The following is a 16011-nucleotide window of genomic DNA, read 5'->3' on the forward strand; positions in this document are numbered from 1 at the left end:
AGCTCGGACAACGCGGCTTCGAACCCCGCTAGAGACATACACTTATTTACTTGTATTTTTCTCAATAAAAAAATTAATGATGGCTGCCTGACTAATTAAGACACTATTGTAAAATCAAGCACACACTTTCTATAATTGTGTCATGTATTTTGACAGTTCATATTCTATTTGTGTTTGATTTACAGCAACAAATGGAAATGTCGAGCTGTCTTAATGATAAAAATATGTTCCCCAAACAGCAAGGAGAGTTCTACGAATGTGCTCTGATAATGATTAAAAAGGTCACTAGACCAATTAGCTATTTAAGTGAAAATGTAGTCAAAATAAATGAATGAATAGAGCTAAATTGGAAAACTAAGAGGTGTGCTCCAACCTAAAAGAAGAATACTTCTACCCTGCACTGATTTTGGGCCAAAAAGTCAAATGGTCTAGGAGCTATTGAAGTTTGAAGTTATTAAATAACATTTTAAAAATCATAAAAACATTATGAACAGATAAATTGGAAAACTCAGAGGTGTGCCTTGATCTCAAAGTACCTCAACCCTGCCCTGGTTTGGGGTCATAAGGTCAAAAGACCTCACAGCTATTGAAGTTTGAAGCAAGTAAATGTGTCATGTGTATGTGAGATTGAAAATATATGTTGTGAGAGGAGAGAATATGTGTGCACGTGAGTGAAAATATGTGTAAATGTGAGAGGAGAATTTATGTATGTGTATGAGTGAAATTTATATGTATATGAGAGGAGAATGTATGGATGTGAGCGAATATATGTGTGTGTGAGAGAGTGAATATACAGTGCCTTGCAAAAGTATTCGGCCCCCTTGAATCTTGCAACCTTTCGCCACATTTCAGGCTTCAAACATAAAGATATGAAATTTAATTTTTTTGTCAAGAATCATCAACAAGTGGGACACAATCGTGAAGTGGAACAACATTTATTGGATAATTTAAACTTTTTTAACAAATAAAAAACTGAAAAGTGGGGCGTGCAATATTATTCGGCCCCTTTACTTTCAGTGCCGCAAACTCACTCCAGAAGTTCAGTGAGGATCTCTGAATGATCCAATGTTGTCCTAAATGACCGATGATGATAAATAGAATCCACCTGTGTGTAATCAAGTCTCCGTATAAATGCACCTGCTCTGTGATAGTCTCAGGGTTCGGTTTAAAGTGCAGAGAGCATTATGAAAACCAAGGAACACACCAGGCAGGTCCGAGATACTGTTGTGGAGAAGTTTAAAGCCGGATTTGGATACAAAAAGATTTCCCAAGCTTTAAACATCTCAAGGAGCACTGTGCAAGCCATCATATTGAAATGGAAGGAGCATCAGACCACTGCAAATCTACCAAGACCCGGCTGTCCTTCCAAACTTTCTTCTCAAACAAGGAGAAAACTGATCAGAGATGCAGCCAAGAGGCCCATGATCACTCTGGATGAACTGCAGAGATCTACAGCTGAGGTGGGAGAGTCTGTCCATAGGACAACAATCAGTCGTACACTGCACAAATCTGGCCTTTATGGAAGAGTGGCAAGAAGAAAGCCATTTCTCAAAGATATCCATAAAAAGTCTCGTTTAAAGTTTGCCACAAGCCAACTGGGAGACACACCAAACATGTGGAAGAAGGTGCTCTGGTCAGATGAAACCAAAATTGAACCTTTTGGCCACAATGCAAAACGATATGTTTGGCGTAAAAGCAACACAGCTCATCACCCTGAACACACCATCCCCACTGTCAAACATGCTGGTGGCAGCATCATGGTTTGGGCCTGCTTTTCTTCAGCAGGGACCGGGAAGATGGTTAAAATTGACGGGAAGATGGATGCAGCCAAATACAGGAACATTCTGGAAGAAAACCTGTTGGTATCTGCACAAGACCTGAGACTGGGACAGAGATTTATCTTCCAACAGGACAATGATCCAAAACATAAAGCCAAATCTACAATGGAATGGTTAAAAAATAAACGTATCCAGTTGTTAGAATGGCCAAGTCAAAGTCCAGACCTGAATCCAATCGAGAATCTGTGGAAAGAGCTGAAGACTGCTGTTCACAAACACTCTCCATCTAACCTCACTGAGCTCGAGCTGTTTTGCAAGGAAGAATGGGCAAGAATGTCACTCTCTCGATGTGCAAAACTGATAGAAACATACCCCAAGCGACTTGCAGCTGTAATTGGAGCAAAAGGTGGCGCTACAAAGTATTAACGCAAGGGGGCCAAATAATATTGCACGCCCCACTTTTCAGTTTTTTATTTGTTAAAAAAGTTTAAATTATCCAATAAATGTTGTTCCACTTCACGATTGTGTCCCACTTGTTGTTGATTCTTGACAAAAAATTAAAATTTTATATCTTTATGTTTGAAGCCTGAAATGTGGCGAAAGGTTGCAAGGTTCAAGGGGGCCGAATACTTTTGCAAGGCACTGTATCTACTCTTTAAAACGTTTTTTTTTTCTTTTTCAATTTTTCTTTGTTTAGATCGATTATTTATCATCTAACATATCTGAGAAAATGCAACAGTAACAAAAAAAATACAATTAAGTGATAGTTATGAGGTAGATATCTGTGACTTTTTTACAGACACCATTTTTTTCATTGTGACATAATTTGTTTAAAGTTTAAAATGTGTGAAATTTTTTTTAAAGGCTTTTTTTTTTTTTTTTTTTTTTGCGAAATATTAGACATCAATTAATGATTCTAAACCTAAACATGACAGACATTTTGAATGATAAATATAATTAATGACCTTTGTTTTATGGCGGGTTGAAACAAAAGCGGTTGCGCGACGTCTGTAAACGGGGGGATTCGGGGTAAAACGGACAAATTGAAAATAGTTTGGGGGCTTAATGCGCCATGAATCTCCTATTGCGGCATATAGACATATTTGTTCTATCAAACACAACAGTTCTTTTGGCTTAAAATACAGCAGTTTATTTTAAAGAGGAGTGCAAGAGCAGAAACTGCTTTTTCAGTCTTGTCTGTGTTTTCCGCCATATGTATGTGAGAGGAGTATGTATGTATGTGTGTGTGAGAGGGCCAGAATGAAAAATGTCTTGCACGGCCCCTAATAGTATTGATTTTTATAATGTTGTACATTGTTTAAGTCGTATAAGCTTTTATGAATGTTCGTACTTGAATTCTTATTGTTTACAAGAAATGTTTATATTTTTAATGTTTAGACTGCATGTGCAATTGTTAAATTGAAAGATGGTCAATAAATCAACCAGAAACGGTTAATTTGTATTTCATGCATTGATTTTTCAAATTATATAACAGTCCGCTTGGGCGAATTTATCGTTATCGAGGTAATTCTGCTCAATTTACCGTGATACATACTTAAGGTCATAGCGCCCAGCCCTATTATCAGATATTACTTAAATTCAAGTAATTATTAGCATTTTTCAGGGTTACAGCCATTTTTGTTACATATGTGCCCAAAATGTACCGTAATTTCCCGAATATAAGGCACACCCGTGTATAATGCGCACCCCAAATTTGCTTGTAAAATATAGGGGAAATTATTGTACCTGTTTATAACGCGCACCCTAATTTTAGCACCAATAAATAGAAGAATACAAGAAAACAGAGCTCGTGTACAGATACAGAAATGTCATTTTACTGACTGGTAAAACACAGCACAAGCATAGCATATTGGTAGTTCAAAACATTACCATAAACTGACAATATTTACGGTAATAATATGAATTGACAACTTCTCCAACTTACCAGAATCTAGGAGAAAACAAAACAGATGTGGCTTATCTTTTAAAGGCTGCTGTATAACTTGCTCGTTTCATCATGATGAATAAATGTTTCTTCCATGGATTGATACGGTAAAACGTTGACTCAAATGAGTTCAGGAAACTAAATTCTGTGTTTTATGAAGAGTGAAAAAAGCAGAATTTAACACAGACGAAATCATTCGGCCGATCAGAGTGAAGTATTACCGAAACAAAATGGTGACGTCACGTACTGTAATGGTTGGCAACTGATCGCCGCATACGTTTCTTCAACACAACGTGGCCGTGTCAATAAAAAAAAAAATCGGTTATATATATATATACACACACACACAGTATATATTTCTGTCTCCATCCATGTACCCGTTTATAATGCGCACCATGATTTTACAAGTTGATTTTGGGGGGAAAATGGTGCGCGTTATATTCGAGGAAATTACGGTAATCTGTACGATTTACAAATATTTTGGCACAATTACTGTGTTGTGAGTTAAAGTCATGGCATTAGCCTCTATGATTTTATATATGTGTGTGTGTGTGTGTGTGTGTGTGTGTGTGTGTGTGTGTGTGTGTGTGTGTGTGTGTGTGTGTGTGTGTGTGTGTGTGTATACATGTATATATATATATATATATATATATATATATATATACACTCACTGGCAACTTTATTAGGTACACCTGTCCAACTGCTTGTTAACACTTCATTTCTAATCAGCCAATCACATGGCGGCAACTCAGTGCATTTAGGCATGTGGACATGGTTTAAGTCAATCTCCTGAGCATCAGTATGGGGAAGGAAGGTGATTTGAGTGACTGTGAACGTGGCATGGTTGTTGGTGCCAGAAGGGCTGGTCTGAGTATTTCAGAAACTGCTGATCTACTGGGATTTTCACGCACAACCATCTCTAGGGTTTACAGACAATGGTCCGAAAAGAAAAAATATCCAGTGAGCTGCAGTTCTGTGGGCGGAAATGCCTTGTTGATGCCAGAGGTCAGAGGAGAATGGCCAGACTGGTTTGAGCTGATTGAAAGGCAACAGTGACTCAAATAACCACGCGTTACAACCAAGGTAGGCAGAGGAGCATCTCTGAACGCACAGTACGTCGAACTTTGAGGCAGATGGGCTATAGCAGCAGAAGACCACGCTGGGTGCCACTCCTTTCAGCTAAGAACAGGAAACTGAGGCTACAATTTGCACAAGCTCATCGAAATTGGACAATAGAAGATTGGAAAAACGTTGCCTGGTCTGATGAGTCTCGATTTCTGCTGCGACATTTGGATGGTAAGGTCAGAATTTGGCGTCAACAACATGAAAGCATGGAGCCATCCTGCCTTGTATCAACGGTTCAGGCTGGTGGTGGTGGTGTAATGGTGTGGGGAATATTTTCTTGGCACTCTTTGGGCCCCTTGGTACCAATTGAGCATTGTAGGAACGCCACAGCCTACCTGAGTATTGTTGCTGACCATGTCCATCCCTTTATGACCACAATGTACCCAACTTCTGATGGCTACTTTCAGCAGGATAATGCGCCATGTCATAAAGCTGGAATAATCTCAGACTGGTTTCTTGAACATGACAATGAGTTCACTGTACTCAAATGGCCTCCACAGTCACCAGATATCAATCCAATACAGCATCTTTGGGATGTGGTGGAACGGGAGATTCGCATCATGTATGTGCAGCCGACAAATCTGCACCAACTGTGTGATGCCATCATGTCAATATGGACCAAACTCTCTGAGGAATGCTTCCAGTGCCTTGTTGAATCTATGCCACGAAGAATTGAGGCAGTTTTGAAGGCAAAAGGGGGTCCAACCCGTTACTAGCATTGTGTACCTAATAAAGTGGCCGGTGAGTGTGTGTAAATATATATATATATATATATATATATATGTGTGTATATATTACAGGGTGCTAAGCCCCCCCTGTTCTTAAAACCTAGTGACGCCCTTTGTTAAGCGGTTTGAATGACTTTTGTGCTGGATTGGAAAACACGAATCGAAAAAAAATGAGCAAGGATATATTTTCCCCGAACAGAAATAAACTTTGTGGACACAAGTTTGCGAATGAAGAATTAAGATTTGTTTGTGGTCTTGGTCTTGCAGATGTCAGCCGAGCCCATCGTCCTGAGCACCAGGAGTCTGCGTGCATCAAGGAGGAGGAGGAAGAGTCACCATCCATTAAGGAGGAGGAGGAAGAGTCGCCATCCATTAAGGAGGAGGAGGAAGAGTCGCCATCCATTAAGGAGGAGGAGGAAGAGTCGCCATCCATCAAGGAGGAGGAAGAGTTCGTACACATTGAAGGTGATCCCAAACATCGCTTTTACTTTATAAGTATAGAATTTTTTTTCAGTTTGATATAATATTTTTCATCCCTTTGTATCATGGTGTTGTTTCCTGCTTAGTAGCCATGCAATGGACTGGTTAGCCAACATAAAGTTGCACCACTGCATAGTCTCTACTATTGTTTGCAAACTTTGTAAATGATTTGCTTCGTTTGAAGCAATTACATTATGTACACGTATATGTATATAATACATCTGTGTATGTGTGGGGGGGGTGTGCGTGTGTGTGTGGAGACGTTCGAGACATATATATAATAATAATAATATATATATAATATAATAATAAAGCCAAGCAATTTTCCACTACAGTACTTTATTCTTGTTTAAAAATGATTCGGTGGGACAGTTATGTTTAAAACGGATCATAATTATTGCATTTGAAGTGCTTAAGAACCACTTATTAACATATATATATATATATATATATATATATATATATATATATATTTATTTATTTATTTATTTATTTATTTTTTGGTAAATCATACTTTTGGGGAAAAAAAGTGAGAAAATGCATGTCTTACATGTATCTGTTTCCAATGCTAAATCTGAATAAATACAGTGAGCACACACGCAAAAAACACAACTTGGCGGTTTTTCACTTATCGCGGCGGGTTCTCGTCCCTATTAACCGCGAAAAACGATGGAATACTGTGCACTGTGGTCATGGTGAGTCATCCAAAGTCTTTCCAAACAGCTATTCAAGTCATCTAGTAAAATTTCTGAAAAAAAAATATTATTTTTTTAATATCGCAATATAATAATACATCGCAAACTCCAAAAAAATCGCAGCAATAGTTTTTTCCAATATCGTTCAGGGCCTAATGTGTATATACTATATATACAGTATATATATATATATATATTTTTTTTTTTTTGCAAACAGAGTGGTATTGGAATGGTATCAGTATTGGCCGATACTGCACAACCAGGTATAGGTGTCGGGCCCAAAAATGGTATCGGTGCAACACTACTATGAATCAATAAGTAGAATTTAATTTTATCAAGAAAGTCAAAGTCCAGAAAATTGATCATTCATTTTACTTATTAGGAGGCCTGAATTTTAATTACCTGAACTACATTCCCGCCCAAGGCATTTTTCATCAAGAATTTTTAAAACTCTGGCTGATTTGTGTACACTCCACCCCTGCCAATCACTTAGCCTTTAGACTGCCTGCCCTCCTCCCCTCTCTTTCCTTGGTTATCAGGCCCCCCCTATGGTGTCAGCTGGAAATACAACTGGCTAACTATAGCACCAACATATTCATTGTTACTGTAGGCGTCAATGTATTTCTTGTTGTTTGTACTTCTCTCTCTCCTCCTTGTCTTCTGTCCCCCCTTAACCCCTTCCTGTTCGCTGCTTTCTACTAATCAATGAGGCATGTTGAATGATCACAATGGGAATATGTCATACTCCCATGTGATACATTAAAACTGTTCAGACCAATCGGACACTCAGATTTCCATTCTCCGTGTCAAGCAGCTGAACAGGACAGGTTTAACAAAAAAAAAAAAAACTTAACTAAACCCTAACCCTTTTAAAACTTGGCATTAAACAACATTTTGTACTATCATGGGACAACTGTCTGGGTCATATTTTAAGATTTTTAGCACAATAATAGACTGTGAATCAGCAGTGTTAGTGGAAAGACGACAGGTAGATATCAAAATTTAGGTACCATAATTTTCAAACTCTAAGCCGTTACTTTTTTCCCTCATTTTGAATCCTGCGGCTTATAGTCCAGTGCGTCTTATTTGTTGATTTATTGGGTTAATAGGAAGCACTTTATTTGACAGCGGCATCATAAGACTGCCGTAAGACCGTCATAATTATGACATGACACTATCATGGGCGTTAGTGAATGCATATGACAGATGTCATTAAGTGTTGTTTGTCTAATTTTGTCACTAACTGCATTTATGTCCAGCTCAGATCTTAAACATCCATTCAAAAGTAAGATAATTTGCCGGATGACACAAAATGATGTCTGTCATAAGCATTGATTAATGCTCATAGCAGTATCATGCTTATGATGGTCTTATGACAGTCTTATGGTGCCACTGTCAAATAAAGTGTCACCAAATACCATAACTAGCAATTAATGAAACAACTAGAACAGTAAATGAAGAAATAATTGGTACAGTACATTAATTTTGATTGTCATTTACATCTGTAGCGCTGCAGTGCATGCAAGGAGGCATGTTGGACGACAACAGTGTTGACAGCAGGTAGCAGCAGAGGTTGACTCTGTCCCTCAAGGGAGCAATAATGGCCAAATGAAGCTTCTTGAAGCAATGAAGCTTGGCAGCAAAATGGTTCAAAGCTTCATGGTGGTTCATTTGGTCTTATGATGCCGCTGTCAAATAAAGTCTTACGGGTTAATATCTTTTGGTGTAAATACCCCATAATACAGTAAGGACAGCTGCCGCTCATCTATGAACAAATGCCATTTTTGTCTCAAATTTGGTGGGTGGCGGCTTATAGTCAAGTGCGCCTTATAGTCCAAAAATTACATTAATTGGGTTATTAGTCTAATCATTTACAAATATTTTATCAACATACTAACAAGTACACTGACATACACAGGCATAGTGCAGTGACAAGAGAAAGCATTTAGTCAGAATGAAATGCTTATATTCAAGAAGATCAATTAGTTTTCCCCGAGATCTACGTGACGTAATTCCAACACTTTTGATGCGTAGCCGTAAACGTGAAATACTCCACAGACAAGATTCCTTGTCATTGAAAAGGGAGTTGTATTCATGCACCTGCAAAAACAATCTGAGATCAGAATTTGGTGGTTCGAGATACAAATGCCTAAATATGAACACAAATGCGTAAATATGAGTACAATTTTTTTAATATATGAAAGCGAATGTAGCATAAAAACTCATACTCATATTTACACAATGACGCTTTCCATATGCTGTGTTTTAATGACGTCATCACAAGAGGACTAAGCTTCTTCACACGATTCGTTTTCAAAACATTTCACCAAAATTGCATTTTTACGGACGGAGCTCCAGGATCCCGAAAGGCTCGCTCGCGGAAACCGGGCAAGGGAGGATGATGACTAATCTTATGAAGCGGATACAGCAGACGTGGGCCTCCATGATACCCCCGGCCATCCCTCCCTACACCTACTTGGACATCAACTGATACAATGAACCCACTCAAATTGACAATATGTGAAATTCCATGGCAATCAATGACTTTTGAATGATATGTGAGTTTAAAAAAAAAAAAAAAAAAAGATGATGATAACTGGACTGTAACACAAATATGCTGTCTGTGCGTCCCTGGCTGTTGGGGGACGGGTATCGATAAGCATTTGCTTTTCCCGTCTTTCCTTTGTCTGTCATCGTCTTTATTTTTTTTTCGGGCAAATTCCACACTCTGAAACTGTCAATGATTATGATGATGATGACAATGACAATAAATTCATTCATTCATTCATTCATTCATTATCTATTTTTGGCAGATAGTTTTCAGCACCAAATTTTCGTATGCATCGCAATGCGAAACAATGTCTGTTGCGCCTTAAAATGAAACAGCATAATTTTTTCCTTCTGTTTTTTTTTTTTTTTTTAATTTTTAAAAATCTCAATACTTTTTAAAACCGCGACATGCATTGATTCCGCGAAACCGCAAGGGATCGCTGTACTCGTCTTCAAGTTTTGCACAAAGGAAAGGCGCGGTGGGAGTCCATAAAATATATTCAAAGTTTTTCTTGTGTCTTGCAGGTTTCAGAAAATATCTTGGTGCTGAGCGGCATGAGCCAGAATCTCCTGGCGTTAAAGAGGATGTTAAGCCACCCCAAATCAAAGAGGAGGAGCCAAACCCCTGTCACCAGAAGCAACTTTCAATCAAAAAGGAGGAGGAAGAGCTGCCATGCGTTAAAGAGGAGGAAAGTATTATCAGGTCGACTGGTGAGCCCTTGAAGAGTGAAGATGGTCCGAGTGAGGCCGGCAAAGGGGCGGAGCCTGCAAGTGGCTGCAGGTCAACAGAAGGATTGCAAGCAGACATTTTCATCGCTCCATCAGACAAAAATGGCACCACATCACAATCACCTTACAATGATGATGGTCATAAGAAATCTCACAGTGACGACCAACCCTGCAAATGTTCTCAGTGCGAGAAAACCTTTGCTAATAAGAAAACTTGTCATATGCATATGAGGAGCCACACTGGTGAAAAACCTTTTGTCTGCTCAGTTTGTGATCGAAGATTTGCTCAAAAGAAACACTTGGAAATCCACACAAGAACTCACACTGGCGAAAAACCTTTTTCCTGTTTAGTTTGTGGTCAAGTATTCAGTTGCAAGAGCTCCTTAAAAATACACACAAGAATCCACACTGGCAAACCTTTTTCCTGCTCAATTTGTGATCAAAGATTCTCCACAAATCAAAACTTACAAAATCACGAAAGAACCCACACTGGTGAAAAACCGTTTTCCTGCTCAGTTTGTGGTCAAAGATTCTCTCGAACGCAAGTCTTACAAAGTCACGAAAGGATCCACACTGGCGAAAAACCTTTTTCCTGCTCAATTTGCGATAGACGATTCATCACAAAGAAACACTTAAAAAGTCACGAAAGAACTCACACTGGCGATAAACCGTTTTCCTGCTCAGTTTGTGGTCAAAGATTCTCTGTAACGCAAGTCTTACAAAATCACGAAAGGACACACACTGGCGAAAAACCTTTTTCCTGCTCAGTTTGTGGTCAGGGATTCAGTCGTAAGTGCTCCCTAAAAATACACACAAGAATCCACACTGGCGAAAAACCTTATTCCTGCTCAATTTGTGATCAAAGATTCACTCAAAAGGAACACTTGAAAATCCACACAAGAACCCACACTGGCGAAAAACCTTTTTCCTGCTCAGTTTGTGATCAAAGATTTGCTCGGAGGCAACACTTAAACCAACACACAAGAACCCACAATGGTGAAAACCCTTTTTCCTGCTCATTCTGTGGTCAAGAATTCGCTTGGAAGTATCAGGTGAAGAGACACGTGTGTGTGTTGGTGTGAGAAGCAGTGGCCAATGACTGTTTTGCCTGTCATCCATGCTGGCTTCATCAGATTCTGCACGCAAGGTGATTGTACTCTGTAGAACTTCCTTTAATCCTGTTGAGGATTGGCACTTTTGGTGCTTTGCTTTGTCCAATCGTTGTATGATGTGCATCCACCTTATTGTCGAAACCTCACCTGATTGAACTTTATCAAGATAAGTAGCATTATTTATATAATACTGGCCCTCTTTCAAATGACACTTTTCACATTTAATATTTGAAACAGCAGACCCCAAATTCCAAAAATTCAAAATCATTCATAAATAATGTCATTATTTATCTATCGGGATCTAATGTGGCTGACTTTTTTTGCTGTACCTGAACGCACCGCGCGGTTCTATTTTGTTTCTTGTTTTGATGCTGGTGTCAGTGTTGCACAAGTTGATGGAATAAAAGATTAGAAACCTGACGAATCTGGCCATTTCTTTGGCGATGGTACCACAGTAGAAATTGTCACCTTAACTTATGAAGACTGGCGAGCAGGGAAGGACCGCCGGCCGAGATCGACATTCTTCGCCCCTATTGTCGACCCAGTTCATGGATACACACACCATGCTTATATTTTGCAATCATTTACATCTTCATTTCAATGGTAACTGTCACCTTTTCTTTTTTTTCTCCACCTGCACTAACCTTTTTGGATCTAGTGTTGAGTTCTCTCACAAGAAAATCAGCCGTGCGTCCCTCTTCCGGCAACACCAAAAAACTGCGGCGCTGTCAAAAGTCGTCGTATTTCGAGCATCTCGTCAGATATAGAAACAAATAGGGAGTCAAATTTTACGTCAGATGGCGAAAAGATCGTGTGTCGAGGTACCACTGTAGTTACTAAAGTAAGGCTGTCATTGGGATACATCAATTTTCAAAAAGATACACATGCTAATTTATAATAATCCAATGCTTTTAACTATGAAAAGGAACACGGTACAACTTGCTCATGTTTATTACATTTCGGACTTGCCACTATGCGCAATTAAAATTAAATATGGAATGCAAAAAAAAAAAAAAAAAAAAAAAGGATAAGGAATCAATCCATCTCCAATTACAATAAAGGGAGCTAACCCAATTAACTCAGTATCGAACAATGAATACACAGGTACATGAGTTCATTCTATCTTGTAGACGGGAAAGGCCATTTGATCTTTTGACCCCAAACAAGTGGAGGGCTGAAGTGCTGTACTTGGAGAATGACATTGAGAGACCTCTTGGTTTTTGAATTTCTCCATGTTTTTTAAATGATTTTTTAAATGTATTGGCTAGCTTAAACTTCTATAGATCTGAGGCCATTTGACCTTTTGACCCCAAACAAGTAAAGGTTTGAAGTACTGTACTTGGAAAACAAGGCTCACCACTTAGTTTTAAAATGTACCCATCGATATTTTTTTAAATATTTTTTTGAATTTATGGACTATCTAGACTAAACTTCAATAGCTCTCAGGTCCTTTGACCTTTTGACGCCAAACATGTGCAGGGTCATAGTACTGTCCTTGTAGGTTAGGTACACCTCTTAGTTTTCCAATTTATCTCTACATATTTTTTAAATGATTTTTGAATTTATTGACGAACTTTAGACTTCATTAGAGCGAAGGCTATTTGACCTTTTGACCCCAAACCAGTGCAGGGTCATAGTACTCTCATTTTAGGTTGGGTCACACCTCTTAGTTTTCCAATTTATCGCTCTTTAAATTTTTTATGCTTTTGTATTTTTTGTGACTAACTTTTCACTTTAATAACTAATTGGTCTTGTGACTTTTTTACTCATAATCAGCGCAGGTTCATAGTACTCTCCTTGCAGTTTGTGGAACAATTCTTAATTTTATCATTCAGATAGCATATAAATATTAGCGCAAATTCAATACAATCTGTCAATATCCTTTTATACACACGGCACATTTATACGAAATGCTTGCCTAATTTCACAATAGTGTTTTCATTAATCAGGCAGCCATCATTCATTTTTTTATCAAGGAAAACAAGTAAAATAATGTCTCCAGCGGAATTCGAACCCGTATTTCCCGGGGAGAAACAAGCTCGTAGACCACAGGACTACATTTCCGCGTGACGTCATCGTCATGATCTGTCTTGCATAATACTGAAAAGGGATACGCAATTGAAAAGAACCAGAGACACTTATACATTTTTTTTTTTACTTCTGTCCTGTGACAACTGCATTTTGGAGAGATTTTGTGCATTTTTTTTTTTTGGGTGAAAAAACTGAGCATGCTATTGTCATTGAACCAAGTGTGATAATTGTTGGATTTAGAGCTGATGTTAAAACTTTATCCTTTGTACCAAATCTGATGTTGCTTTTTGGTAAATTTTACTTGCACAAGGTGAGAATTTCAAGGTCTGTGCCATATTTTCAACTATTTCTTTTGGAATTTAATTCTTATATAGACGCTTGTGCGTTACGCTTAAGCATATGAAGAACAAGAAGAGTATTTGTACAATATCTCAGGGATCTGTCATTGATTGACTCTTATTTGTTGTATTTTTTGTGTTCCTGTTTTTGTACATAGGACAATTGAAGTGCCTTATTTTTTGAAAGAATTCTGCCTGACTCACGAGTAGTACAGTATGGACAAAGTGCCTCATTTATTATTTTTTTCTTTCATTTATGTTTTTGTGTTTCTTTGTATTGTACAGTTTTGTATCTGTTTTGCTGTAGTATGTGTGTAATTGTATGGATATATATATATATATATTTTTAAAAAAGCTAAAAAAAAATTTTTTTTAATTGAAAAGACCGCATGGCTCACTTCACCGCAGTAATGAACCTTACAGGAAAAATGATCACGCTAGAATCACAGTTGATTTTTTTTAATCATGTCAAAATATAGAGTTGAGTTGTATGAGAGAAATAGATCAAAGAAAACGAGATGAAGATAAGACTGGCCAATTTTCCTCTCTGGTCTTTGTTTTTCCTCTATTTCACTAAACTTAATCGAAGTCTCGACGACGTGTCCAGCATTATGGTCTAACAAACCTTTGCCAATCTTCTAGTCGTCTGGGCACTCGTTGAAGTTTTGTTGCCTACTTTAGCCTAGCTGACCGAACTAATGAAAGAGGTGCAAGGCATCTCCATCGACTCGTTGTCCAGCATTCAGAAATCAAGTGGGGAAAATGACCGAGCGAACGACAAAGTTCCAGGAGCATCTTTTGGGGGTGGGTGATGTCGTTTTGCGTGTTCGGTTATGGAGGAACTAGGGACGAGAACCACTCTGAAGCAGCGTTGTTAATAACGGCGTTAGAATATAACGGCGTTAGTTTCTTCAGTAGTGAGTAATCTAATTAATTACTTTTCTCATCTTGGCAACGCCGTTACCGTTACTGAGGCGGGAAAGGTGTGCGTTGCTAGGTTGGTTGACTGACGTGAGAAAAGTCTGAGAAAGATGGACTCATGGAGACGAGAGAGCAGAGCAGGAGTGGGGAGGAGGCAAGGGAGGGTGACGCAGTTGCAAACACGATGCTACTATGCTAGGTGGCTCCAATAATACCGAGAAATAATACCTGACTGTAGCTGATAGCCTACAAACTACGCCCATATGATGCTTCGGTAGATATCACATATATAGAGAACTAGATGCATATGACAGACACGGCTGCATTAGCAACATGTATAATAAAGAACTACATGCATTAGTAAACAGCCGCCATCTTAAAGCAGTAGCCTTCTCGGGAAGGCGCTGTTGTAGAGAACCTTCCTAGCGAACCAAAGTAACTTTTTATCTAAAATGCTCCTAAATCGGCAAAATCTTGACTTAAATCTATCTTAAAATGATGAAATAGTTTTAAAACTTACTCGTCAAAAGTAGACTGAAGGGAACTAATGCAATAACGGGAGCAATTTTAACAACTTTAACGGTTGATTCACAACATTAAATGATTTCCACACATAGCAAAGGTTACTATCTAGTTATCGCAATATCTGCAAAGTCTGTCTAGTTAAGTTTAGGGTAAAGAACTGGGCTAGGGCCAATTGTCCCAAAAACCCTTTAAACTTCACATTGTGTGACCTGTTTTTTTTTTTTTTTTTTTTTTTTTTTGAGAAAAAATTAAAATTATCACCAATTACTTTGCCAAGTAAGTAATTATTCTTACATTCAGGTAACTGAGTTACTAATGCAATTACTTTTTGGGAGAAATAATTTGTAACTGTAATTACATTTTTTTAAAGTAAGATTAACACTACTCTGAAGTGAATACTTTCCGTGGGGCTGCAGGAGCTATATTACGTAGCTCTTTGTAGATTCGCTGAAAATCAACAGCCACGCCCCTTACTTCTTGCGCATCACGTGGAGCCGCCATTTAAAAAAAAAAAAAAAAAAACTACCCTGCGGTCATTCATTGTTGTTGCTGTGTTGTTACAAGTCACAAAAATAATGGAGCCAGGAAATTCTCAGTGGAGCGACGAGGAGGTAAAAGCTCTCCTTGCTATTTATTCATATGCGAGCGTCCAAAAGGGACTTGAGGGGTCACAACGGAACATAAGAATATTTGCCGAGATAAGCTCATATCTCGAAAAGGCTAGGATTTATCACAGCACAAAACAATGTAGGGAGAAGGTGAAGAATCTGAGACAGGACTATAAGAAAATCAAAGACCACAACAACCAGAGCGGGGCGAACACGAAAACGGGCAAATGGTATGAGACACTTCCTCTTTGCAGAATCTCTCTAAATCATCCAGGGACCTGGGTCCTCTCCTCTGTACTCTCCTCTTGAGCTCACCCAGCAACAGATTTTGATTTAAAATGTCCTGGTATTTCAAAGCAACACCTGGTATTGCAAAGATTCTGCAAAGAGGAATGGCTGAAGATCCCTCTTTCTGTCTTTTCCCATCTTGTGAAACATTATAGGAG

At 38.4% G+C, this 16011-nt stretch overlaps 1 protein-coding gene across 2 annotated transcripts in view; it reads left to right on the top strand.

Moving 5' to 3' along the window:
• LOC130926515 (oocyte zinc finger protein XlCOF22-like) overlaps positions 1-16011 on the top strand; it is a 38090-nt gene that overhangs the window by 21383 nt on the left and 696 nt on the right. Inside the window, exons 3-4 of one of the 2 annotated variants that reach the window (XR_009066234.1) lie at positions 5844-6041; positions 9827-11177. Coding sequence is in view for 1 of the 2 variants with exons in the window: in XM_057851436.1 (XP_057707419.1) it covers positions 5844-6041; positions 9827-11112 (1484 nt within the window). In the remaining variant the exon portion in view is untranslated. Of the gene's footprint in view, positions 1-5843; positions 6042-9826; positions 15159-16011 lie in introns of those variants that run through there. The other variant, XM_057851436.1, reaches the window with a different exon arrangement.

Source organism: Corythoichthys intestinalis, chromosome 12, assembly GCF_030265065.1.
Source record: "Corythoichthys intestinalis isolate RoL2023-P3 chromosome 12, ASM3026506v1, whole genome shotgun sequence".
In the NCBI taxonomy this organism is placed as follows: Eukaryota; Metazoa; Chordata; class Actinopteri; order Syngnathiformes; family Syngnathidae; genus Corythoichthys; species Corythoichthys intestinalis.